At 38.0% G+C, this 27,299-nt stretch overlaps 1 protein-coding gene across 15 annotated transcripts in view; it reads right to left on the bottom strand.

Moving 5' to 3' along the window:
- QSER1 (glutamine and serine rich 1) overlaps positions 1–27,299 on the bottom strand; it is a 77,128-nt gene that overhangs the window by 35,891 nt on the left and 13,938 nt on the right. For 7 of the 15 annotated variants that reach the window (XM_081543782.1, XM_081543776.1, XM_081543785.1 and 4 more), the window contains 3 exons: positions 8,579–8,691; positions 8,017–8,178; positions 1,379–5,074 (listed from right to left, as the gene is read on the bottom strand). In XM_081543782.1, coding sequence (XP_081399908.1) covers positions 1,379–5,074; positions 8,017–8,113 — 3,793 coding nt within the window. In that variant the 5' untranslated portion in view covers positions 8,114–8,178; positions 8,579–8,691. Of the gene's footprint in view, positions 1–1,378; positions 5,075–8,016; positions 8,179–8,578; positions 8,692–20,906; positions 20,930–22,029; positions 22,110–24,550; positions 24,713–27,299 lie in introns of those variants that run through there. The other 8 variants (XM_081543778.1, XM_081543791.1, XM_081543789.1 and 5 more) reach the window with 4 other exon arrangements.

Raw genomic sequence — 27,299 nt, 5'->3', positions numbered from 1 at the left:
AGAAATCTGTTGCAATAGTCCCAAACAAGAGATGATGAGTCCTCACAGAAGAGGAGGCAATGCGTCAAGGGAGAACTTCAAAGATCTATTAATAAGGATCAGGTTGATCGTGGTGGTTTTAACTAAAAATGAGATAATAAGAGTCGTCTAGAAAAAACTAATTCTAGATTCATGTTTTATAACAGAGATTATAAAAGATTTGCTCTAAGAACATAAGAGGGAATATAACAGTAATTGCAAAGTATTCTGAACTGAGGGAGAAGAATGTAAAATCGTACTGTGATTAGCTACATCTGTTATGTTCTGACTCTAGCAATAATTTTCTAGTATGCTAATTTCCCTGTATAACAAAATGAGAATTCTTCAGAAATGTTTTAGCAGACTTAAAACTTTTGCTGACAAATGTATTAGCAGACATTTACACTAATAGATTATTTGGGATAACGGCTGTTTCACATCACTTTATTAGTTAAAAAGGTAGTCAAATCTGGAGAGAAGCTGAAAAGTACATCACAAAACAAAGTTTAGCTCATAAATACCACTCTATTCATACAAAAGCAGTAGGCAGGAATACAGGTGTTAGAACCAGATAAATCTGAGTATGATTTAAACCTGAATATGGATTCCAACTCTGTCATTTACTAATTGTATGGGCCTGGACAATTCATTTAGTCTGTTATATCATCTGTATATTGGAGATAACAAAGCACATCTCACAATATTGCTAATAGTTCCTGCCCCAGAGGTGGTAGCTATTTGACTGTTATTTTTCCCTTAGCATGTTCTTTAAAACAGTAACTTTTCTACTGCTTGACAATTATTTACATAAGACAACGCTTCTCAAAACACTTCCTTAAAATGTTCCCTTAACTACAGAGAAAAGTGAAACATACACCTAAGGATTTGGGCATATGGTACGAAACCAGCGCAAAATTTTTAAAGTTTTGACTTAATTATATTAATCTGTATGCTGCACACAAAATAACCAATTTAATAGTAAAATGTTCATTTTTTTTAGGTAAAATTAGCATACAAAGAAAATATGCCAGTTTATACGTAACAACATGGCCTGCAATACAATGTCCCATATCCATGACCCACTTCAAGATGTCTTAGACTAGAAAAATCTGGATAGTGCACTATGTAAACTATGTTGCATGTGATAAAAAGCTGAATAAAACCCAGAACTACCCAGTCTAAAACTCAGAACTTTCCTAGAGGCAAGGAACATTAAAAAAAATAAGTCTAAGATATCTGCCTAGGCATTCTGTCTTGAGAAATTGTAGACTTGCTTCAAGCTAAGAAAGCATAAAACTTGTTCCAGAGCCATAAAAAAAATAGAAAGCTATAATTATCAACTTCAAATTTAAAACTTTACCTGTTTTCTTCTTTTTATCAGAAGTAGCGTCTGAAGTATTTAAGGTAGTAGAGCTGCTTTTGTAAATATCATGACTGCATACTCCAGGATCATCTTCATCAGAAGAAAGTGAAGATAAATGTTCCAAGTTTTTAAGTTCGTTATCAAGTTTTTCTGATGGACTGTTAGCTCCAGCCTCAGACACTAAGGGTGTGGGTGTCACAGCTGCAGTCTTTGGAAGTGGTGGGGGACAAAATGTACGAACGGTCTGTGTTCCTGGTCGTCTAGTCCTGTTAGGCATTCTCACAGCAAGAGTGGAAAACTGCTGTTTGGGCCCAGATTTCAGAAAATCTAAGAAAGAGGCAATAAATCCAGTTTTGACTTCTGGCTGTTTTTCCTCTACTTCTTTGATCTTCTGTCTCATTTTTTCTTGATGCTGATAACCATCATGGCAGCTTTCCGAGGAAGGGGGAGTATACGGCAAATATATATCTGTTCCCCTTGGATTCTGGCGTTTGCCTTGGGCAGGTCTTTTCAGCTGTTTCTGATGACTGTTGTCTTCCTCTTTAGTGTGCCCTTTTCCTTTAGTTTTCTTTTTCTGGAGGTTAAAATGCATTAAATCTTGGTTTTCCTCTTCCATCTTGACACTGATCGGCTCCCCAGGCTGGGCCATGGCCAACACTGCAAGGGTATTCCTAGAGGAGTTCACAGATGCACCGCTGTCATCACCGCCTAAAGCGAATTCGCTCTCCGATGTAGCACTCTCTCCACTTATGCTTCTACTACTAGAAACGAATTCTTGATTTCTGTTATTATTTAACGTACTATCAACAGCAACTTCACTGTCCTCTTCAGGTTCGTGACTGGCTGCAGACTGTTTCTTGAATGGACCAGAACTTTGCTCCTGGACTTCATGACCTGGTCCGACCACTGGTGAAGTTACTTTAGAAGCTTTGTTTTGACCAGGTACTTCAACATGCTGTTGATCAAGAGTCATCTTTGACTGAAGAGTAGGTACTGGTGAAAGGTTTACAGTAACTTGATTTCCATTTAAGGAAATATCATTTATATTTGGTGGCTTTCCTACTGTAGCTGCTATGGAGTTAAAATCTGATGTCACATGCCCGACATCTAATGACTGCTGAAAATGAGATTTAGAATCACCATCTTCAACAGCAGGAATGGTTTCATTTGAAGTTGACTTGGAGAAATCAGAAGGTGTGACCCCACAAGCTGCTGCTGTAGCTGCTAAGATATCATCTACGTTTGATAAAATATTTCTCTCATCACTGAGAAGCATTGCCTCTGGGAAACATATTGATCCAAGAGAAACAAAATGATTCTTTGAATCATGTTGAGTTGTTTCACTAAAATGGCCCTTTGTTGTCATATGTTGCTGTAATGGTTTAGAAGAGTCAGAAAGGTCTATTTTCATAATTTCAGAATTTTGAGGATGGAGTTGCTGTTGAGAATGTTCGCCATTGCTCCGAATAATATGACCATCCATTTGAAGGAAAGGATGTACTAGTTGTTGAGGACTTTGAACACGCTGTACTTGTAAAGATGTCTTTACTTGTCCTAAACTTGCCTGCAGTATTGACTGCTGAAGAATCTGTAGATCACAGGCAGAATCTAAAAGGACGTGTGTATTAGGAAGAGATGCCTGATGGCCATGCCCTAAAGCATTGTTTGGACTTTGAATCTGAGATGAGGCATTAATTATTTGATCATGCTGCTCCTGGACCTTGGCTTCATGTACCTTCTGTATAAGAGAATGCTGCTGGTTTAGGTCTTTAGTATTCAACCGTATTTGCGGAGTTTGCATTAAATTAGTTGTCTTCTTAATATCAAGGGCTGCAGAATTATTAACTTGGCCAATTTGTTGGTTAAGTTGCGTCATTGAACCAACTATGTTTTCTTCTTTTTTAGACCCCTGTAGAGCAATGCCAACCACCTGATTTTCAAGACAGGAATTACTTCTGATTATGCTCTGAGAATATCTGTCATCTGCCTTTGACACCTTATAAGCCGACTCTGGAACGTTCATTTCCCCATCAGACAGCCTTTGGGTTGATGACTCAAGAGATACTTGTGGCTGTAATACCTGTAATTCTTGCATTGGAAAATCATCCTCTTGTTTTGAAGACGTATAAACACTTGAGTCAAGTTTTCTTTCAGCATAAGACTTTGGATCAGGGGAAGGCAGGTTATTCTGTAAGGTCTGACAATGAGTAGAGGTCGCAAAAGATGACGACTGGACAGCAGGCAAAAACTTTTGGGACTGGGGAGATGATGACCCTTGGGTCTGGGCATTTTGGGAAGAATGCATAGAAATAAAATTCTGAGTTGGACTAGCATCTGGCATATTCTGAGCCCGAGAGGCAGAAGAATAAGAAAGAGAAGGGGCTGTTAATGTTAGGGACTGACCTGAAGCATAGCTTTCTGAAGGACTAACAACTGACAAAACTTGTGACTGAGATGAAAAACTAACCTGTGTCTGGCTAACTGGTGATAAACCCTGAGAATGACCAGATGAGTAACTCTGAGACTGGCTATCTGAAGATGGATCCCTTGTTTGAGCAGGGTAATTCTCATTTGTAACTGAAGATAACACCTCTTGCTGATTAGAAGAATAATTAAGTGTTGAATTTTCAGAAGTTATAGTCTGAGACGAGCCAGAAAAAGTCAATGTTTTATACAAAGATGGCAACTTCTCAACTTTGCTGGACCTATAAACCTGTGAATGAACAATAGATGGCACATTATGTGGCTGTACTAAACCATAATTTTGAGACTGACTAACTGATAAAAGGCTTGGTAGCTGCGCTGTAGAATAAATTTGTGCTTGGCCTGATATTACAGAACTCTGGTTATGTAAAGGTTTGGAATAGCTTAGTGTTTGCACAGGAGGAATTATACTTGGAGGTTTGGGGGACTTGGTTGATGCTAGTGGTTGTTTTGTAGAACAGCTTTTTACTTTTGCAGTAGGAGGGTACCCTGACGATGGAATTGCAGATGAATAGGACTGAGCAAGTTCCACTGAGACCTGGGAGGGCTTCTGTTGCAATCCTCCATTGCTCACCTGAGTAGACTCTCCAATTGGGCTACAGGATAAAGATGACTGCCTGCTTGTTTCCTGAAAATTAACCCCACTTGCATTTGATAGATAACTGTGTAAGGAATGCTGTGAACCAGTCAGTTGTGCCTGAATAGACTGGGTACCTGAAGGCCGCTGATGGTGTTTAATAACACTACATTCTCGGAGAAGAGCTCTTTCAATGGAAGCAGTAGAACTAGTAAAGAGAGTTGAACTGTAGGCTTGAGGAGTTTGCTGGGCTCCTCCAAGTGCTGAAGGCAACAAACTAAACTGAGGTTGTAAAAGGTGGGGTGCAGACTCTTGAGCTGAGCGGTACGTTGAAGACTGAGGTGGTATGCTGTTACTTATCGCAGAACTGCCCAGACGCTCAAATGTCAAAGCAGTTGGAACAGTGCCCTGGGAAGTCTTGATTTGAAGCAAAGGATCATGAGGACTCAAAATTCCATTTGATGTAGTGTTAAAAGTTGAATCCTGAAGCACCAAAGGTGAGGTGGTAGCAAAGTTTCTATTGCTGAAAGTGGCAGGATGCTGATAAGCAGGGAGGGCAGGGGATGGAAGTGTTCCAGTGGTTGGCAAAGGTCCAGTAACAAACAGCTCAGTTGGTGCTGAGGAATGCATACCTGTGAAAAGAAAACAAATACACTTATGCAGTTATAGAACAAACACTTCTATCTGTTCGCATAATACAGACTTATAAAACTTATATAACCTTTAATCCATCAAAATCTCTTTAAAACTGAAAAGTCTGACAAATGAGTACTGCATAGAAATTCTAAAAAATACATTCCAAAATAGATAGTTTTTATAAGGCAAGAACAAAACTACAAAGGTATCAGCAATTCATTTCTCTTACTGGTATATAAACATGAGATTATACATATAGTCAGATAAGTCATTTGAAACTTACAAAAATAGTAAAAATATATATCATCTCTAGTGATTACTTTACCCTGAAATTCCCATGCAAAATACCAATGAGCAAACTAAAATGTTCATAACGTTAAAACTGAAACCAAATTCCCTACACTTAACGTAATAAATAAATCTAAAAATAATAGTGAGGTTTAACTCACTAAACTTTGATGCAAGTTTCTTTCATCAAAATACATGTATTTTAAAAAAATCCTTGCATTTCAAGTTTTGATTTCCTATGAACAACTTCCAATAACAATAGATGCATGCTTGTCACAAAAAGCTGAGCAGAAATTAATGAAGTAATGTCAAGAAGAGATTGTTAACATTTCAGGATAGCAGTCTAGCCACTTACAACAAAAGTAAAACCATGTATACCCTTATGATCCAAAAGTTCCTATAGAAATTTAGATCTATGGAAATTTACCCTATGGAAATAAGTGGGCACAAAGATTCAAACAAGATACTCAGTACAGTTATTGTGAATAACAGGTAGAAACAACCTAAATGTCCATCAACAGGAGACTGGTAAAATAATTATGGCATATCCTAATAATACTGCTGCTATAACACTGGTGAAAATACAAAAAATACAAAAATAGTTTTGATGCACAAAGATATCAATAAGGAGTAAACACTATTAACTCTTCTCTAAAAAGCAGGGCTGTAGTTAGGAACTATCACTTTTCATTTTATATACCTTTCAATTGTTTCTTTTTTTTCTTAATTAATTAATTAATTTATTTTTGACTGTGCTGGGTCTTCGTTGCTGTGTGGGCTCTTCTCTAGCTGCGGGGAGCAAGGGCTACTCTCTAGTTGCCATGCATGGGCTTCTCACTGTGGCGGCTTCTCTCGCTGCGGAGCACAGGCTCCAGGGCACATGGGCTTCAGTAGTTGTGGCTCCCAGGCTCTAGAGCACAGGCTCAGCAGTTGTGGCTCTCAGGCTTACTTGCTCTGTGGCATGTGGGATCTTCCCAGATCAGGGACCAAACGCATGTCTCCTGCATTGGCAGGCAGATTCTTTACCACCAAGCCACCAGGGAAGCCCTAATTGTTTCCATTTCTTAAATTATTTTGTTGGAGCAAAACAGATTAATAATGTTGTGTTAGTTTCAGGAATATAGCAAAGTGATTCAGTTATACATGTATCTATTCTTTTTCAAATTCTTTTCCCATTTAGGTTATTTCAGGATACTGAGCAGCATTCCCTGCACTACACCGTAGGTCCTCCCTGGTTATCTATTTTAAATACAGCAGTGTGTACATGTCAATCCCAGATTCCCAATTTATCCCTCCCCCTCCCACGCTTTTCCCTTGGTAACTGTAAGTTCAATCTCTAAGCCTATTCCCATATTTTTTAGTGAGCTTCCATTAAAAAAAATTTTTTTCCATTTTGAAAAAATAGAGGGGAAAAGGTTCTCTGGCCTTTTTCAAAAATATTCTTCTTTCACTTCTTTCCATTAAATGTCAAAAAAGTGGGAATTCCCTGGTGGTCCAACAGTAGGACTCGATCTTTCATTGCTGGGGCCCAGGTTTAACTGGTCAAGGAGCTAAGATCCCAGAAGACGGGCAGTAATCAAAACAGTATTACGACTACAAGGACAGAAAACATCTATTTATTCTTGAAACAATAAATAATGCTTAGAATTAACTAAATACATGTAATGTAAAATTATTCCAGGAAGCAATAAATAAAGCTATTGTATTTTTTAATTTTTTTAAAAATATTGCTTTATGCCACACTAACACATTGTTTCTTTGGAAGCAGAAGCTTCTCAGCCATACTGAAAAGACAGGTGTATTAACGGAATCTACATCAGGATGATAAAATATTTCTGATAGCTATTACTTAAAAGGATAGTCTTTAAGATGAAACCTTAAAAAAAAACTAACCTATCATCCTGCAAAAAATAAAAATATAAACAATTTCAAGGCATAACAGAAAAATGAAATAAGAAAAATAAAATTAAAAAGTACATAATATAATAACATCAATTTGTATTAGCTTTTATTAAAGAATGACTTATTTCGTTCACTTAAAGATAACTTTCCTAACTCTCATGATGAAATCAGTTCCAAGACTGTTTTCTACTATACCACCTATCCAGTCTGAAGGCACTAAAATAAAACTTAATCTTTCACCAACTTCCCCACAAAAGATAAACATGTAAAGTGATAGGTGTGTTAATTAACCAGATGTCTGGAGGAATTCTTTCACAATGTAAACATGTACCAAATTACAACAATGTACATTCTAAATATCTTACAATTTTACATGTCAATTATACCTCTATAAAGGTAAAATGGGGGATAAAAGGAAAAGAAATTTAATCTTTTCTTCTGTAAAGTAAATAAGTGACTACTTAAATTGCTAGGTAGAAACTTTATATCTAGGATTTACCTTTTAACAATTACCTACCCTCTTCAACTTGTTAGTTTTCATCAGAGTGCTAAAACTGAATTTCTGCTAGTAACAATTTCTTGAATTTTGTCCACCTTAAAATAGTGAAAAATTCCAGGTTTTAAAGTTCACTGGAAAATCAATAATTAACATCACTCTCAGCCATACTACCATGATAATAAGACTATAAAAAGTGAATTTTTAGCAGTATTTCTATAGGACTTAAAAATTCTGAAAACAAAGAATCACCTGTCTGCCAGGATGGGGCCCTGAATTGTGGTAAAAGAGTAGTTCCTGAAGAAGCAGCCTGAGCAGTTCGGGATTCAACAGCAGAGAGAAAATTCATCACTGAAGATTCTTTAGTGTTAGTGCTGGCATTGTTCACACTAGTATCAAATATTCCAGAAAGACCTACATTTGAAGATAAAACGTATCCCAAAGTAAAAATATATATTAATATAAAAGGATATTCCTGATGCTATTTTTAAAAGAAATCTCTGAAATTTGAGGCCCAAAGTGCTACAGCCCTAAACTGCTTCCTTTTGAATAGCAAACAAGTATTAATTTGCTTAAGCATAGTTATAATTTAAAATCTACAGAGATGCAGGAAAAAAGATTTCTCTACTAATTAATTATATAACTATTTCCTATTAGTAAGAGGCAAAGCTTTTAATCTCATTTTCATTCTAACATTTCCCATGGAACCATTCTGTCCTGTACACTTTCATAACCCAACATGTTAGAGTTGATTTTCCTTCTTATTCACTAAATGCACCCAGATTCAGGGTATATTTCACAGGAGAATTTTTACCAGTTGGCTGAGGTGTGGCAGCATATCCAGGAAGCTGATGAGAGGCTGCAAAAGTCTGTCTCTGAAGGAGGTCTGTTTCAGAGTTTGAGGGATGTCCTTCTTCATAGCTTAAGCTAGAGGATAAAAAAAATAAATGACAAAAAACACACAGCTCAAACCAGATGATCAAAAGAATTCTAGGAAGGCAATTATCAAAAGAAGCATACATCTTTCACTAAATTCCTGACCTATAGATCAAGAAATCAAACATGGTCTCATAATACTGTCAAAATGCAGGGGAAATATTGAAGACATACCAGGAAGAAAAAATGATACATTGTATTTTTCTTAATTTCTTAATATCTAAATTTTTCTTAATTGTAGCACTTTACCTACAACAAAGTCCTTTTAGTGGAAGAGATAACATGGCACAGTGGGAAAAGCAACAAATATCCTGGAAAATAGGACAGCTGAATGCACTGTCCAGGAGCTACTACTGGTTTACCATGTGACTTCAGTTAAGTGACTCTGTCACTGTCAAACTCATTTCTTCACCTGTATGAATAAGGGACCCAGACAAGATCATCTCTGAAGTCCCTCTAACATTCTCTGGAATATCAGATAGTTCAAATGAATTGATAATTAACACTATTTCCCAGTAACTCTCCTATAAAATTTCAAGCTTATACATTTTGAGAGTAATTCAGAACAAGATATTTTTCTTCCCTTGATTTTTGTTTTGAATATTTTAAACCCACAGAAAAACTGAAACAGAACAAGGAATAATCTATATAACCGTCACTTAAGATTCAAAGACTGCTAACATTTTGTTATACTTGTTTTATCTTTATACACAGACACATACGCTTTTCTTTTAATCTACCTGAAAATAACTTGCAGATGTCATGAAATTGCATCCTTAAATAATTCAGTGGTACCTCCTAGGAATAGGACATTCAGCTATATAACCAAATATCATTACCAGACTTGAAGAAATTTAATGCTGTCATTACTGCATGTGATTAATACAGAGGTCATAGTCCCTCAGTTGTCAAAATGTCCACAATTTTAAAGCTCTTTGTAGGATGCAATCAAAATTCAAGATTATATTTGCTCACGTCTCTACATGTAGAATAGTGTCTCCACTCTGCCCCTAATTCCAGATCCCTTTTGCCTTGACATCATGACGTGGGTTTTTTTTATTTTGAGGAATCCAAGTCAGCTGAATGTACTTGTAACGTATTTATACTATCCCAAATACCAGATTTGTTTGATTGCTTCTTCATGAGAAGTACATAAAGATGCTTTGTAATTATTATTGCATCTCATGAGGACATACATACTCTCAGTTTGCTCATTACTGGTGATGTTAAACTTGAAGTGGTTAAGGTGCTGTCAGATCTCCGAATGTAGTTATCTCTTCTCTTCGAAATTAATATACAATTGGGAGGTGTTAACTTTTAAGACAGTGTCAATACACCAACTGTTCGTGCTCTTTATTTTGATTACTGCGCTAGAGATTAGAAACAGTAGTGCTCTAACTACAGTGTTTGCGATATTTAAGTTAGCATTCTTCTATAAAAATGAGCATTTTCCCCTTTTCTCTCTCTTATCTATATAAACACATACATAATATATAAATGTATACTAATATATTTTTCAATGTGTATGTATTACACTTAAAAAAATATCATTATCATGATATTCAATTTGTCCCCTCAATCCTGTTTCCTTTTCACATGTCCTCCATGGTGCTCTGACACATTCTTAACCTTCTAGCACAAGATGTTTCAGGTTCATCTTATTTTTTTAAATTCTGTACCAGACCTGAAGTCAACCATTTCCAGTAGAAGTCTTTTAGTGGGCAATGGTATTTTGAAACCAAGATCTGTGTGTCAAGTATATTCAATGCCTGAGGTGCCATTGCTTTTAGGCCCCTTAAGTGGACAAAGCTAGGAAATATGTCTTTTTAAAATGATGAGTGCATAGTAACAACTCTAACTCAAATCCAATATAGCATTCCTCATCTTCCTCCCTTTCACACGTATTTTCCTTTTCCTACAGTCAGAATCCATTTACACTTACAGATTTACTCATTAGCTCTATCCAAAAATACTTTAACACAACCTTTACCAAAAAAAAACCACCAAGTAAAAGTATTTGTTCACAATACATTTTTGTCTCGATTATGTCCCATTAAGTATATATAGTTAGAATACTGATTCAAAAGTTAAGTAAATTATTTGTGTGGCTATGTTATTATTTAGATATAGGAGTTAGATTTTGCTTCAGTTTGAAGATTCAATTGTATGGTTAATTTAAAATCTATTTTAAACTTTAAAATCAACTTATTAAGGTACAATAAATTTACATACAATAAAGTGCACCTATTTTAAGTGTACAATTCAGTGTGTACACATTTGTCGATAAATGTATACATCAGTATAACCATAATCCCAACCAATTTGCAGAATATTCCCATCACAATGGAAGGCTTCTCATGTCCCTTTGCAGTCAATACATTTTTTTGTCTCACTCCTGGCCCTAGACAACCACTGAGAAGCCTACTGTTACTGAAGTTTAGGCTTGCTTGTCCCAAATCATAGTCTATACTCTTTTGTACAAGGCTTTTAAAATTTTCAGCATGTTTGAGATTCACTCATGTTGCTGCATACACAAGTAGTTCATCCCTTTTGATTAAATTATCTAACTATACCACAATTATGTTTATCCATTCACTTACGGATGAACGTTTCGATTGCTTCTAGTTACATGCTACTATGAATAAATCTGCTATGAACATTTGTATACAAGTCTTTTGGGGGCATATGTTTTCCTTCCTTTAAGTTGAATACCTAGGAATGGAATTACTGGGTCACTAGGTAGGTACGTGTACCATTTTACATTAGCATCAGTAATTAATCAACATTACATTTTTGCTTTACATCCTTGTCACATGATCTTTTCAGTCTTCTTAATTTTAGCCTTTCTAGGTAGGTAAAGTGGTATCTCATTGTGTTTTAATTTGCATTTTCATAATAACTAATGATGAGGAGCATCTTCTCATATGACTATTCTTTTAGCTTCTCTGGTGAAGTTTGTTCAAATTTTTGGCTGTTCAAAAACACTGGGTTGTTAGCGATCTGGGGTTGTAAGAGGTCTTTAAAATATGGTCTGGATCCACATTGTTAGATATATGTATTGTGAATGTTTTCTTCCAGGCTAAAGTTCTAACCAACTGATTTATTGTGGTAAGAGCACTTCACACCAGAGCTGCCCACTTAAAGTGCACAATACAGTATTGTTAACAATGAATGTGCACCATGTTGCACAGAAGATTTGTTCATGAACGATGAACAACTTACTCATCTTGCATAACTAAACCTTTGTATCTGTTGAACAAATAGATACTCCTGTCCTCCTCTGACAGGCTCTCATTTCTAAACTGTGCAGCCGGGTCGTCCATGAGCCCTGGGCAGATCCCATATGCTATTTGGGCAAGCTGTCTGGCAATGTCCCAGATGACTTCCTCTTGACTCTCAGAATCTCCCAGCAAGGCGCAAAGCACTAGAAGTGAAAAAGCTGACATTCTGTAGACAAAGAGTATGCCCACTTCCAGAAACTCATTATTTTTTCTTGTGGAGTATAACTCCATGATATAGATGTACCAAAGGTTGCTGGTGGTTTTAAATTCACTCATCAGTTCCAGGACCTTTGAGTTCTTTTCTGTTTTGGCAATTATGAATGAAGTTACTAAAAATATGTACCTAAGTTTTAGTCTGTATGTAAGTTTTCATTTCACTTGAGTAATGCACCACTGGAGGGGAATGGCTGTATTGCTTGGAAGAGGTATTGCATGGGATTCTTTTTTTTAATTTGGATATTCAGTTGTCCCAGTACTACATATTAGAAAGATTATTCTTGGTACTTCTCTTGTAGTTCAGTGGTTAAGACTTTGCATTTCCACTGCAGAAGGCACAAGTTTGATCCCTGGTTGGAGAACTAAGATCCCAGATACTGCACAGTGCAGCAAAAGAAAAACAAAATTATTCTTTACCTACAGAACCATTTGAACCCGTGTCCAAAAAAGTCAACTAGCTATATTTGTGGTTCTGTTCTTAACTACTGTGTTACAATGATCAGTGTCTGTTCTTAGGTCAGTAACACACAGTCTGATAAATGATTCAGGTTGTACAAATCTTGGAATTTTGTTCTTTTTTAAAATTATTCTGGCCATGCCACGTATTCCCAGAGAAATTTTGGAGTCAGTTGCCAATTTTTACAAAAACAGTACATGAACTCTATACAGCAGTTGGGGAAAACAACCATCTTAAAAGTATTGAGCCTTTTAATCAATGAGTATATCTCTCTATTTTGGTCTTTAATTCTTCTTAGATTTTTTTGTAGTATTTACTGTATAATTCTTGAAAGTATAAATCCCTAAGTATCTCATTTTTGTTATTTTGTTCTAAATTTTTTAAAATGACAGCTTTATTGATATATGGGCTTCCCTTGTGGCTCAGCTGGTAAAGAATCCGCCTGCAATGCAGGAGACCTGGGGTCAATCCCTGGGTTGGGAAGATCCCCTGGAGAAGGGAAAGGCTACTCCAGTATTCTGGCCTGGAGAATTCCATGGACTGTATAGTCCATGGGGTTGCAAAGAGTTGGACACAACTGAGCGACTTTCACTTTCACTTTGATTGATATATAACAGACATATCATAAAGGTCACCCTTTTAAAGTGTACAAATCAGAGTTCTTTTAAATATTTGGGGTTATGCACTCATCACCATAATCCAATTTTAGAACACTTTGGTGCTTCAAACCTAAACCTGTATCCATTAGCATTACTTCCTGTATATCCTCCTCTACCCAGCCCCTGGCAATTACTAACTTTTCTGTCTCTATGCATTTGCCCACTCACAACATTACAAATAAATGGAATCATATTATAATATACACCGTCTTTTGTGACTGGCTTCTTTCAATCACCATGTTTTCAAGGTTCATCCTGTTACAACATGAACATATCAGTACTTTGTTTAATGGCTGAATAATATGTCGTTGGGCTTCCCAGGTGGCGCTAGCAGTAAAGAAACCACCTGCCAATGCATGAGACCTAAGAGATGTGCGTCCGATCACTGGCTGGGGAAAATCCCCTGGAGGAGGAAATGGCAACCCACTCCAGCACTTGTGCAAAGAGAATCCCATGGACAGAGGAGACTACAGGCAATAGGGTCACAAAGAATCATACACAACTGAAGTGACTTAGCACACAGCACAATTACTACATTTTGTTGATTCATCAACAAATGGACATTGCGTTGTTTCCACTTTTTGGCTATTATGAATTATGCTGTGATGGACATGGAACAACTGACTGGTTCCAAATTGGGAAAGGAGTACGTCAAGGCTGTATATTATCACCTTGCTTATTTAACTTCTATGCAGAATACATCATGTGAAATGCTGGGATGAATGAAGCACAAGCTGGAATCAAGATTGCTGGGAGAAATATCTCAGATATGCAGATGACATAATCCTAATGGCAGAAAGCGAAGAGGAATTAAACAGCCTCTTGATGAAGGTGAAACAAGACAGGGAAAAAGCTGGCTTAAAACCCAACATTCAAAAACTGAGATCATGGCATCCAGACCCATCACTTCATGGCAAATAGGTGGAGAAACAATGGAAACAGTGACAAACTTGATTTTCTTGGGCTGCAAAATCACTGTGGATGGTCACTGTAACCATGAAATAAAGACGTTTGCTCCTTGGAAATAAGGCTATGACAAACCTCAGTTCAGTTCAGTCATTCAGTCATATCCAACTCTTTGCGACCCCATGAACTGCAACACGCCAGGCTTCCCTGTCCGTCACCAACTCCCAGAGCATGCTCCAATTCATGTCCAACAAGTTGGTGATGCCATCCAGCCATCTCATTCTCTGTCATCCCCTTCTTCTCCTGCCTTCAATCTTTTCCAGCATGAGGGTCTTTTCAAATGAGTCAGTTCTTCGCATGAGGTGGCCAAAGTATTGGAGCTTCAGCTTCATCATCATTCCTTCCAATAAATATTCAGAACTGATTTCCGTTAGGATTGATTGGTTGGATCTCCTTGCAGTCCAAGGGACTCTCAAGAGTCTTTTCTAATACCACAGTTTAAAAGCATCAATTCTTCAATGCTCAGCTTTCTTTATGGTCCAATTCTCACATCCATACATGAGTACTGGAAAAACCATACCTTTGACTAGACAGACCTTTGTCGACAAAGTAATGTCTCTGCTTTTTAATATGCTGTCTAGGTTGGTCATAGCTTTTCTTCCAAGGATAAAGTGTCTTTTAATTTCATGGCTGCAGTCACCATCTGCAGTGATTTTGGAACCCAAGAAAAGAAAGCGGGTCACTGTTTCCATTGTTTCCCCATCTATTTGCCATGACTTGATGGGACTAGATGCCATGATCTTCATGTTTTGAATGCTGAATTTTAAGCCAGCTTTTTCACTCTCCTCTTTCACTTTCATCAAGAGGCTCTTTAGTTCCTCTTCACTTTCTGTCATAAGGGTGGTGTCATCTGCATATCTGAGGTTATTGATATTTCTCCCAGCAATCTTGATTCCAGCTTGTGCTTCATCCAGTCCAGCATTTCTCATGATGTATTTTGCATATAACTTAAATAAGCAAGGTGACAATATACAGCCTTGACGTATTCCTTTCCCAATTAGGAAACAGTCAGTTCTTCCATGTCTGGTTCTAACTGTTGCTTCTTGACCTGCATACAGATTTCTCAGGAGGCAGGTAAGGTGGTCTAGTATTTCCATCTCTTTAAAATTTTTCCAGTTTGTGATGATTCACACAGTCAAAGGCTTTAGTGTAATCAGTGAAGCAGAAGTAGATGTTCTTCTGGCATTCTCTTGCTTTTTCTATGATGCAATGGATGTTGGCAATTTGATCTCTGGTTCCTCTGCCTTTTCTAAATCCAGCTTGAACATCTGGAAGTTCTCAGTTCACATATTGCTGAAGAAGCCTAGCTTGAAGAATTTTGAGCACTACTTTTCTAGTGTGTGAGATGAGTGCAACTGCACAGTAGTTTGAATATTCTTTGGCATTGCCTTTGGGATTGGAATGAAAACTGAACTTTTCCAGTCCTGTGGCCACTGCTGAGTTTTCCAAATTTGCTGGCATGTTGAGTGCAGCACTTTCACAGCATCATCTTTTACGATTTGAAATAGTTCAGCTGGAATTCCATCACTTCCAGTAGCTTTCTTCGTAGTGATGCTTCCTAAGGCCCACCTGACTTTGCATTCCAGGATGTCTCACTCTAGGTGAGTGATCGCAGCATCATGGCCATCTGGGTCATGAAGAGCCTTTTTATATAGTTCTCCTTTCTATTCTTGCCACCTCTTCTTAATAACTTCTGCTTCTGTTAGGTCCATACAATTTCTGTCCTTTATTGAGCCCATCTTTGCATGAAATGTTCCCTTGGTATCTCTACATTTTCTTGAAGAGATCTCTAGTCTTTCCCATTCTATTGTTTTCTTCTATTTCTTTGTACTGTTCACTTTAAAAAGCCTTCTTATCTCTCCTGTTATTCTTTGGAACTTTGAATTCAGATGGATGTATCTTTGCTTTTCTTCTTTGTCTCCTACTTCTCTTCTTTTCTCAGCTATTTGTAAGGCCTCGTCAGACAACCATTTTGCCTTTTTGTATTTCTTCTTCTTAGGGATGGTTTTGCTCACTGCCTCCTGTACAGTGTTACAAACCTCCGTTCATAGATCTTCAGGCACTCTATCAGATCTAATCCCTTGAATCTATTTGTCACTTCCACTGTATAATCATAAGGGATTTGATTTAGGTCATACCTGAATGGTCTAATAGTTTTCCCCACTTTCTTCAATTTAAGTCTGAATTTTGCAATAAGGAGTTCATGATCTGAGCCACAGTCAGCTCCTGGTCTTGGTTTTGCTGATTGTATAGAGCTTCTCCATCTTTGCCTGCAAAGAATATAGTCAATCTGATTTCGGTATTGACAATCTGATGATGTCCATGTGTAGAATCTTCTTCCGTGTTGTTGGAAGAGGGTGTTTGCTATGACCAGTGTGTTCTCTTGGCAAAACTCTGTTAGCCTTTGCCCTGCTTCATTTTGTACTCCAAGGCCAAATTTGCCTGTTACTCCAGGTATCTCTTGACTTCCTACTTTGGCATTTCAGTCCCCTATGATGAAAAGGACATCTTTTTGAGGTGTCAGTTCTAGAAGGTCTTGTAGGTCTTCATAGAACCGTTGAACTTCAGCTTCTTCAGCATCAGTGGTTGGAACATAGACTTGGATTACTATGATACTGAATGGTTTGCCTTGGAAATGAACAGTGATCATTCTGTCATTTCTGAGACTGCACCCAAGTACTGCATTCTGAACTGTTTGTTGACTATGAGGGCTACTCCATTTATTTTAAGGAATTCTTGCCTACAGTAGTAGATATAAAGGCCATTTGAATTAAATTTGCCCATTCTGGTCCACTTCAGTTCACTGATTCCTAAAATGTCAATGTTCACTCTCGCCAACTCCTATTTGACCACTTCCAATTTACCTTGATTCATGGACCTAACATTCCAAGTTCCTACGCAATATTTTTATAGCCCCGGACTTTACTTCCATCACCAGTCACATCCACAGCTGGGTGTTGTTTTTGTTATGGCTCAGCCTCTTCATTCTTTCTGGAGCTATTTCTCTACTCTTCTCCAGTAGCATATCGGGCACCTACTGACCTGGGCAGTTCATCTTTCAGTGTCCTATCTTTTTGCCTTTTCATACTGTTCATGGGGTTCTCAAGGGAAGAATACTGAAGTGGTTTGCCATTCCCTTCTCCAGCGGACCACATTTTGTCAGAACTCTCCACCATAACCCTACACGGGGTAGCCCTACACGGCATGGCTCATAGTTTCATTGAGTTAGACAAGGTTGTGATGACAAACCTAGACAGTGTATTAAAAAGAAGAGACACTACTTTGCCAACAAAGGCCTGTATAGTCAAAGCCATGGTTTTTCCTGTGGTCATGTATGGATGTGATAGCTGGACAATAAAAAAGGCTAAGCACAGAAGAACTGACGCCTTAGAACTGAGGTGCTGGAGAAGACTCTTAAGAGTCCCTTGGACTGCAAGGAGATCAAACCAGTCAATCCTAAAGGAAATCAACCCTGAATATTCATTGGAAGGACTGATGCTGTAGCTCCAATACTTTGGCCACCTGATGTGAAGAGCTGACTCACTGGAAAAGACCCTGATGCTGGGAAAAGTTGAGGGCAGGAGGAGAAGGGGACAACAGAGGATGAGATGGCTGCATGGCATCACCGACTCGATGGACATGGGTTTGGGTGGACTCAGGGAGTTGGTGATGGACAGGGAGGCCTGCCGTGCTGCGGTTCACGGGGTTGCAAAGCGTCGGACATGACTGAGTGACTGAACTGAACTGATGATGAGTAATATTAAATATTTTTTCATGTCTTTGTTGTCCATCTGTATATCTTGGGGAGGGGATGAGTGCAACAGGTGAGGGAGATTAAGAAGTACAAATTCTCAATTAAGAAATAAATGAGTCATAGTGATGAAATGCACAGCATGAGGAATATAGTCAATAATATGGTAGTTTTGTATGGTGACAGATGCTAACTATTTTGGAATGTACAGAAATGCTGTATCAGTATGTTGTGCACCTGGAACTAACAGTGTTGTAAGCTCAATGTTTAAAAAATAAATAAATATAGCCAAAACATGAAAACTCTTAAGCTTAAGTCTGTCCAATGGCTTCCCATCTCACTCTAGTAAAAGCCAAAGTTCTTATAATAATCCTCAATGCACTAAGTTACCTAACTGTTGCTCCCTTAAACCTCCAATTTTATCTATTCTCCACTCCAGCTACACAGGTCTTCCGGCTGCTGCTCCTTAAACATACAAAGCTGTTTTACCTCATTTCCCCTCAGGTCTCTGCTCAAACCTCACCTCACAGAAGACTTGCCTGACCATCTGATATAAAACAACATCCTTCTTCTGTCCTCTTTCCACATTGCCTGACTCTGTTTTCTTGCTTTGTTTTCCTCCAGAGCACTAATAAACACTCGATATTATTTACTAGCTTGCCTATTAGCCACTAAAATGAAAACTTCATGAAGACAGGGCCTTTGCTTCCTTCACTGCTATAACCCCAGAACCCAAAATAGTATCTGGCACATCGTAGATAACTTGTAATTAATTACAACCTATGTTCAGTTTTAGAAGAGGAATCACCTTTAAGTTACAGCTCAATCACCTCTCAAGCAAATATGTACTGAGTACCTGGCCTGATTACCCGGCATCCTGATAATGCTTGGAAAATAAAAAATGAAGGATTAAGCAAGTAGAGCAACCCTTTCTTAAAAAAAACCGAATACTTTTGAGACTTCTATTAATTCTAGGCATTGTATGAGAGTTCTCAATATAAAGCAGAGATCTAACCAGGCCACTATTCAATGGATTTAATTACTGAAGCCCAAATTAAGAACATTCTCCTTGGGTAGCATACTCTTATGTCCATAATACTTAAGAAATAAAACACATTCCAAGTTTTAAAATCAATTAGCAAAAGTTCCATGAAATATGTTAAATCCCAGGTAAACAAGCCAGTACTTGCACACAAGTAATAAATTACTTAAGACTGAATGAATGATTTTCCCTTAAGTAGTCACACTATTTTCTTCTCTGTGTTAAAGAAAGAACCTGGTCACTGAAAATATACATATTCTAACATAATAAAAACAGATTTTTTTAAAACTTGGAAAATATTGTTTTAGTCCTAGGTATTAACTTTCCACAGTTGAGAAACGTAAGAAGCCTGGTTGGGAAGTTAGGGGGCCCAGATTCCAGTTCTGATTCTGTAAACAACATACGTCAAGACTTTCAGCAAAGCATATGGAATCCTAGTTTTCCTATTTATGAAGCCTAATATTCTGTGTATTCCTTTTGTTTGTTTTTTGGCATGTGGGATCTTAGTTCCCCAACCAGGGATCAAACCCACACTCCCTACAGTGGAAGCATGGAGTCCTAACCACTGGACCACCAGCGAAGACCCTGTTCTGTGTATTTCTAATATTCTGAGTTAAACTAAATATTTTTACTTCATCTATCACACAGTATTTTTTCTAATTTTTATTTATTTTTGGATGTTCTGAGTCTTTATTGTTGTGCACAGGCTTTCTCTAGCTGCAGTAAGCAGGGGCTACCCTCTAATTGCGGTGCATTGGCTTCTCATGATGGCTTCTTTTGTTGTGGAGCATGGGCTTAGGTGCTTCATGACATGTGGGGTCTTTCTGGACTAGGGATCAAACTTGTGTCCCCTGCATTGCAAGGTGGATTCTTAACCACTGGACCACCAGGAAAGCCCCACACAGTATTCTTTAGTATAAATCTATCTTCAAAACAGTAGAGTGATAACACTGAGTTCACTGAGTTACCTATGCATGGAGAATTCTGTCTAGCATGTCTGTTCCACTCATACCTATATGTCAGAAAAAATACTTTTTTTAAAAAAATTTTAGCTAATTGTAGCCTGAGAATTTAAAAAGAAAAAAAAAACCTGAAGCATAAGAATCAGTCTTTATTAAGGAGTTATTTATTGTGAATTTGAAAAAATAAACTAATGAAGCATGAAACAACTTTGTAATAGCTGTGAAGCACACACACACAAGCTTTGAAAATAAGCCACAGGATTCAAATCCAGCTCTGTATATCCATACTTTACAAATTCTTGAGGCTAACCACACCGTCTCTGTTTCTTTAACTGTAAACTATGGTGAATAATAACATGCACATTCATTACTCTCCAGGTTGTGAGAGTAAATGATAAAGCATATATATACACATATGCTTCCCAGGTGGCGCTAGTGGCAAAGAATCCACCTGCTAATGCAGGAGACACAGAAGACATGAGTTCGATCCCTGGGACAGGAAGACCCCCTGGAGTAGGAAATGGCAACCCACTCCAGTATTATTGCCTGGAGAATCCCACAGACAGAGGAGCTGGGCAGGTTACAGACCATTGGATCACAGAGAATCAGACATGACGGAGCACATACAGCATATATATATATATAATATATATGTATATATATTATATATATATATATATAATTTACCACAGTATTGTGTTTGGCACATAATGTTCAATCAACGCTATTATTACTGCACTTAAAAGATGAGGTCTGCATTTATACAACTGACATTTAATGACTGCCAAGCATAATGCTAGGCACTAGAAGTCACAGAAATAAAAAGGCATTAAGCAAACAAACGAACAAACATTATATAATATAAGGCTTACCTCTAGGAAATGACAGGTGAGTACTGAAAGAAAGAGAGAAATTATTCAAGGAAAGAAGAGTGTTTCAGGGAGAAAACACCACCAAACATAAAGACCTGGAAATGTAAATAAGATGATACACTAGACTTTTAAGTAATTATGCACTGTTGTACTAGAGATGGGGATTATGAGAGAGACAGGAGCCATATTATAGAAAATCACATGTCAACACAAGAATCTCACATTTCTCTTCAAGGGAACGAAGAGCATCTGAAGAATTTTAATCAGTGCTCAATGACTACATTTGTATTTTAAAAGAATGATTTTTAACCAGGGGCGCTCATCAGCATCATCTGGTGTTTTTTTTTCACACTATACACTCTCAACTCTGCCATATACCAGAAGGAGGGAATCGCTCTTAGAAGGACAATCTGAGAAGCACTGTGAGGAACAGGGGAAGCCTAAAAGTAGAAAGGCCAAGATCCTACTGCAGGAATCTAGGTAAAAAATGATAAGGACAGAAAGAACAGTGGCAATAGTTGTTAAGACATCTGAGAACTCTTGAAAAATAAAACTGACAAGACTTGGCCAACAACAATTTGTGGGGGAAGATAAAGGAACCATGAATGATGGGGAACCACTCAGAAGGTTGAACAAATCTGAAGGAGTCTGACGGAGAATGCATTAAATTTGAGGTAAGGTGCTCCCTGATGCTCAGCTGGTAAAGAATCTGCCTGCAATGCAGGAGATCCCAGTTTGATTCCTGGGCTGGGAAGATCCCCTGGAGAAGGGATAGGTTACCCACTCCAATATTCTTGGGCTTTCCTGGTAGCTCAGATGGTAAAGAATTCACCTGCAATGGGGGAGACCTGGGTTCAATCCCTGGGGTGGAAAGATGCCCTGAAGGAGGGCACGGCAACCCACTCCAGTATTCTTGCCTGGAGAATCCCATGGACAAAGAGGCCTGGTGGGCTACAGTCCCTGAGGTCACAAAAAGTCGGACACGACTGAGCAACGAAGCACAGCACAGAAGGTGTTCGTAAGAGTTAATGTCGGAAATACTCAAAACAGGGCCAGTGAACATTCCCACTTGGAACTAAGGAAAAGAAAACTGAGCTGACAATTCAAAATTGGGTATTATTACCAGCTGGGTATTTCTGAAATCACGAAAGTGGATGAAATTGCCCAAAGAATATCCTCCCTGAGAAATGAGCTGAGGACTGAAGTGAGTGGGACACTTCCTTTTGAAGAACAAAGCAATCAGCAGAAGTCTCCATGGAAAGGGGATAGGCAGTAAGCTAGCCTTGTGACAAAACAAAGGAAGAGAAGAGGAAAGAGTTGGGTGTGACCTGAGGTGAGCAAGCTAGGTACACAGAGCAGCTGAAAGAAGACTGACATGCCTCGAGTGTACTGACGGAAGGGGAGGGTACCAGCAGACCCATTCACTGGAGAGGCAGTAGGCAAGGGGCAAACATGAAAAACCTGTGGGGTACAATAAAAAGCTTGGGTTCCATTGCATTTCAAGTGCAATGGAAAACAACTGAAGGATTTTTAAGCAAGGGAGTACTCCAGCTGCTATGTGCTACAAAACTTCCCTCAGTTCCCAAACTAAAACTGAAAACAAAGGAAATCTTAAACTCAAATAGACCCTTTATTGTCATAACAGCCCTCTCATACAAACGTTACTATAAGTAGCCCCAAGTTTCACTAAAAACTACTTTAAAAACAAGTGTTAAGGGATGTAGAGCTTAATGAACATGGCTACTAACTGATGAGTAATTCCACTGTGATGTCCTTTAGTTTAAAAAAAGTGAAAATAATAAGGTGATTGATGATAAAAGATACCTTATTTCCTTTGAACCTGACTTTGCAGAATATCATGTGAGAAGAGACAACTCTCGGTTAAAAATAGTAAACTTCTCAGGAGAGTAATGGCTATAATTGAAAACAAAACAACAAAAAAAATGGTATAATCACAAATGTTGACAAGGATACGGAGAAACTAGAAGCCTCATGCGTTGCTGGCTGGAATGTAAAATGGCACATCCACTTTAGAAAAGGTTGGTAAAGCTCCTCAAAATGTGAAACACCATTATCACATGACCCAACAATTCTAGGTAGAATTTTCCTGCACAAGGAAAATGAAACATGTTTTCATTTAAATACTTCTACACAAATGTTCACAGCAGCAATATTCACAAGGGCCAAAAAGTGACAACCCAAATGTCCATCAACTAGGGAGTAAGCAAAAGTGTGCTAAATAGCTTTAGTCATGACTGAAACTTTGCGACTCTATGGACTGTAGCCTGCCACACTCCTCTGTCCATGGGATTTTCCAGGCAAGAATACTGGAGTGGATTGCCATTTCCCTCTCCAGGGGAACTTCCCACCCTAGGGATCGAACTTTCATCTCTTATGTCTCCTGCAATGGCAGGAAGGTTCTGTGCCATTACAGCTACTTAGGAAGCAAGCTATATCTAAACAATGGAATATTATTCCATTATAAGCATTTTTAAGTCCTGATACATGCTATAACATGGGTGGCTCTCAAAAACATTATGCTTAGGCAAAGAAGACAAACACAAAAGAACACTTATTTTATGATTCCTAAATGTCCAGGAAAAACAAATCTACAGACATTAAATGAATTAATGGTTGTCTAGGACTCGGGCTGAGAATGGGGAATGAGGTTTCTTTCAAGGGTAATGAAAATGTTCAAACATTAGACTGTGGTGACACTGGTGATATAAATATACTAAAAATTATTGAACTGTATACTTAATATGGGAGAATTTTATGGTATGTAAATTAAATCTTAATAAAACTGTTAATTTTTTTAAGAAAGTGTCGGAGGAGTCAAATGGCCTTCAATCACTGTCTCTAATGGGAGTTCATCATCTTACAGCTTCTTTGGGCCTTAGTTTTTTTTTTTTAAGACTATCTCATTACATACATAATTTCTATACATTGCATCCCCTTGGCTCTTCAGGGGCCATTAGAGGTAGGTTCTGCAGGAGATTAGAAGCAGTAGAGAGAAGCCTGCACGTTACCTGTCCATTCCCTCCCTGTAGCACAACCATGGTTCCAGCCATGCTGCATCTTTTCACAACTACAGTTCCGTCTGGGCTCCAGTAACTGGTGTCCCTTCACAGGCCTACAAGTGGCTTCACACTGCCGTTACTCACTCAGTGTCTCAATATCCCTTTTTGGTTCCCTTAATTCTACTCCCAAACATACTATTGAGCCCTTCACCACTGAAGTGGTCTCAAATGAATACTCTAAGAGAAATAACGTTTCATGCAGGGCCCCGACTGATAATTGGTATAAAGGAGGTACAACTGGTCCTTTGTACCAGTTACTGTTAAATCAAGTATGATTTCTTGAATTAAGTAAATCTGTTTTAATTTTATATACATCGTTAATGATCTTTACAAAAAAATCCAACTGCAGGTTGTATAAATGATACATTTGTTAAATAGAAGGTGTTTCTGTTTTTCACTAAGAAAGTGAAATAAGTAGTATGGTATTTCCTGCCTAGTGGAGCAGTAGAACATATTCAAAGACCAATCTACCAGTTCCAAATATTATCCACAACAAAGAGAGACAGACTTTGGCATTTGTAACAGATGCCCAAGAGAGACGATGCCAATGTCAAGGCTACTCACAGCTTCCGCTTTTTGTTCAGTTGGGAAATAAATCAAATGTGACGGTGATGTGGCATGTGGTTGGCTATCTGTGTGATGACAAGAGTCACCAAGACCTCAATTCCAAAATTCCATCCCATCTTCCTTTTTTATTTCTGTCATCACCTGCATTACTGACTTTTCCTTTGAACAAAGAAAACATTTCAGGTCCAATTTTTTCCAATCCCCAATATTTTTCTAGAATGGTTTTCTTTTAAAAGAAATAACATCTGTCAAAGCAAATTATTTTGTGATTTGAACTGCTGCAGTGTATTAACAAATCTGTAATGTCCAGACGTTAACATTCATTTAAGAGGCAGACAAAAATGACATGTGGGTCCTGAATGATTCTCTCTCATTTCCAGCTAGGAAGGGATCCTTGAAACTGAACACACAGAGCTGGTCACTTCTTATGCTACACAACAGAATCCATGTCTCCATGATTCAAACATGTAAGTACTATGAAATAGTTTTAATTTCTTTATTGTATCTTATCGTTTGTGGCCTAGTCTTTCCTTACCAAGTTAAATTTCTTCCTTGATTGAGAAACTAGGAGAGCTGAATTCTTAGTCATCATAATTTTGTTCACTAATATTAACATAGTCTAGGATTTCTGGCATTAAACAAGGAAAATGTTCCTGAAGATATACACTTGATTCTAGAGTGTATATATACTTTCTACAGAAACACACAATAACTCACACTTGTGAACAGTTTTGTAGACAAACATTTGTACATCTTTGGTTTAGTACAAGAACCTGATAAACAACATTTTTGAGGAGGGAAAAAGATTTTCAGGAGAATCAAAATCCAAACTTTTTTTTTTCCCCCAAACTTTTAACTTTCATTTTGATACAATACTATTTTTTCTTTTGCTACAAATTTTTAAACTTTTATTGGAGTATAGTTGATTTACAATGTTGTGTTAGTTTCAGGCATGCCCTATAAATTTTACTAAAAAGTAATCAGAAATTTTCCAGATGCTGAACAGGTTTTCTTAAGGAAATTTCCAGAAATTTGTAAGTCTGTTAACCAAAAACTTATAATAAAACCACCAGTATTTTATACAACTGCAATTGTACAATATTATTTATACTATTTTAAGATTGATTTCAGATACCAAAGTAAGTAGAATATTTATATATTGCCTTAAAATATCCTACATGTTATGGTTTTGTTAAAAATTTTCAAGCCTTTATCTTTCAGAAACAAACTTATGGTTGAAAGAGACACATACATGGCATGAAATTCACTTTGAAATAAAACAAAGTAAATACAAAGTAGGGAGACAAAGTTGGTAGGGACATATATGAAAGGAGAGTGATCATGTGCTCAAACTGTAGAAGCTGGCTAATGGATACACAGGGATTCATTATAGCTTTTAAATGTGTTTGGTTTACAATCTTCCATAATAAAAATGCTGCTGTTGTTTGCAGTAGAGAAAAATCAACTTCTACTAATTCATGTTACAGATTTCTGGTCCAAAACAAAGGTGAATACAGAAGAAGAAATTATAATGAACACTGGAGAAAAGGTATACATTTTGAAACAATAGTTTAAAAAGATTTCATAAAATGTTATTCCAGCATCATAATTTACAAGCTAAAGTAACTTAAAATTTCTTAATAAACATGTCCATTAAACCTGAATAACAGACAAACTCATTCCAAAGTATACTTTATGAGGATGCTAAATGTCCATAATCAGGTGCACAACCGTTTGCTGCTGTTGTTAGTCGCTAAGTCATGTCAGACTCGGAGAAGGCAATGGCACCCCACTCCAGTACTCTTGCCTGGAAAATCCCATGGACGGAGGAGCCTGGTGGGCTGCAGTCCATGGGTCGCAAAGAGTCGGACTCGACCGAGCGACTTCACTTCACTTTTCACTTTCATGCACTGGAGAAGGAAATGGCAACCCACACCAGTGTTCTTGCCTGGAGAATCCCAGGGATGGAGGAGCCTGGTGGGCTGCCGTCTATGGGGTCACATAGAGTCAGACACGACTGACGCGACTTAGCAGCATGTCAGACTCTTGAGAACCATGGACTGTAGCCCACCAGGCTCCTCTGTCCATGGGATTTCCCAGGCAAGAATACTGGAGTGGGTTGCCATTTCCTTCTCCAGGGGATCTTCCCAACGCAAGGATCGAACCCAATTTCATGCCATGTCTCCTGTTTGGCAGATTCTTTACTACTGAGCCACCAGGGAAACCCAAGGTGCACAATGAAAGTGAAAGACGCTCAGTCATGCCCAACTCTTTGTGACCCGATGGTCTATACAGTCCATGAATGCTCCAGGCCAGAATACTGGCATGGGTAGCCTTTCCCTTCTCCAGGGGATCTTCCCAACCCAGGTCTCGTGTATACAGGCAGATTCTTTACCAAGCTGAGCCACAAAGGAAGCCCAAGAATACTGGAGTGGGTAGCCTATCCCTTCTCCAGCGGATCTTCCCAATCCAGGAATCGAACCAGGATCTCCTGCATTGTAGGTAGATTCTTTACCAACTGAGCTATCAGGGAAGCCCTGAGTGCACAAAAGGTGTACACACAATAGGTATATGCTAATTGGCTGGTATACTAGATTAGCTTTAAAAAAAAAAATACATATAATTTTACTTATTTTTTTGGCTGTGCTGGGTCTTCGTTGCTGCATGGGCTTTTCTCTAGTTGTGGCAAGTGGGGGCTACTCTTTAGTTCTAATGAGTTGTTTTTTCGTTGCGGTGGCTTCTCTTG

Source organism: Giraffa tippelskirchi, chromosome 11 (genome assembly GCF_054371585.1).
Source record: "Giraffa tippelskirchi isolate mGirTip1 chromosome 11, T2T-mGirTip1v1.2.pri, whole genome shotgun sequence".
In the NCBI taxonomy this organism is placed as follows: domain Eukaryota; kingdom Metazoa; phylum Chordata; class Mammalia; order Artiodactyla; family Giraffidae; genus Giraffa; species Giraffa tippelskirchi.
This window is presented reverse-complemented; position numbering and strand designations above follow the sequence as displayed.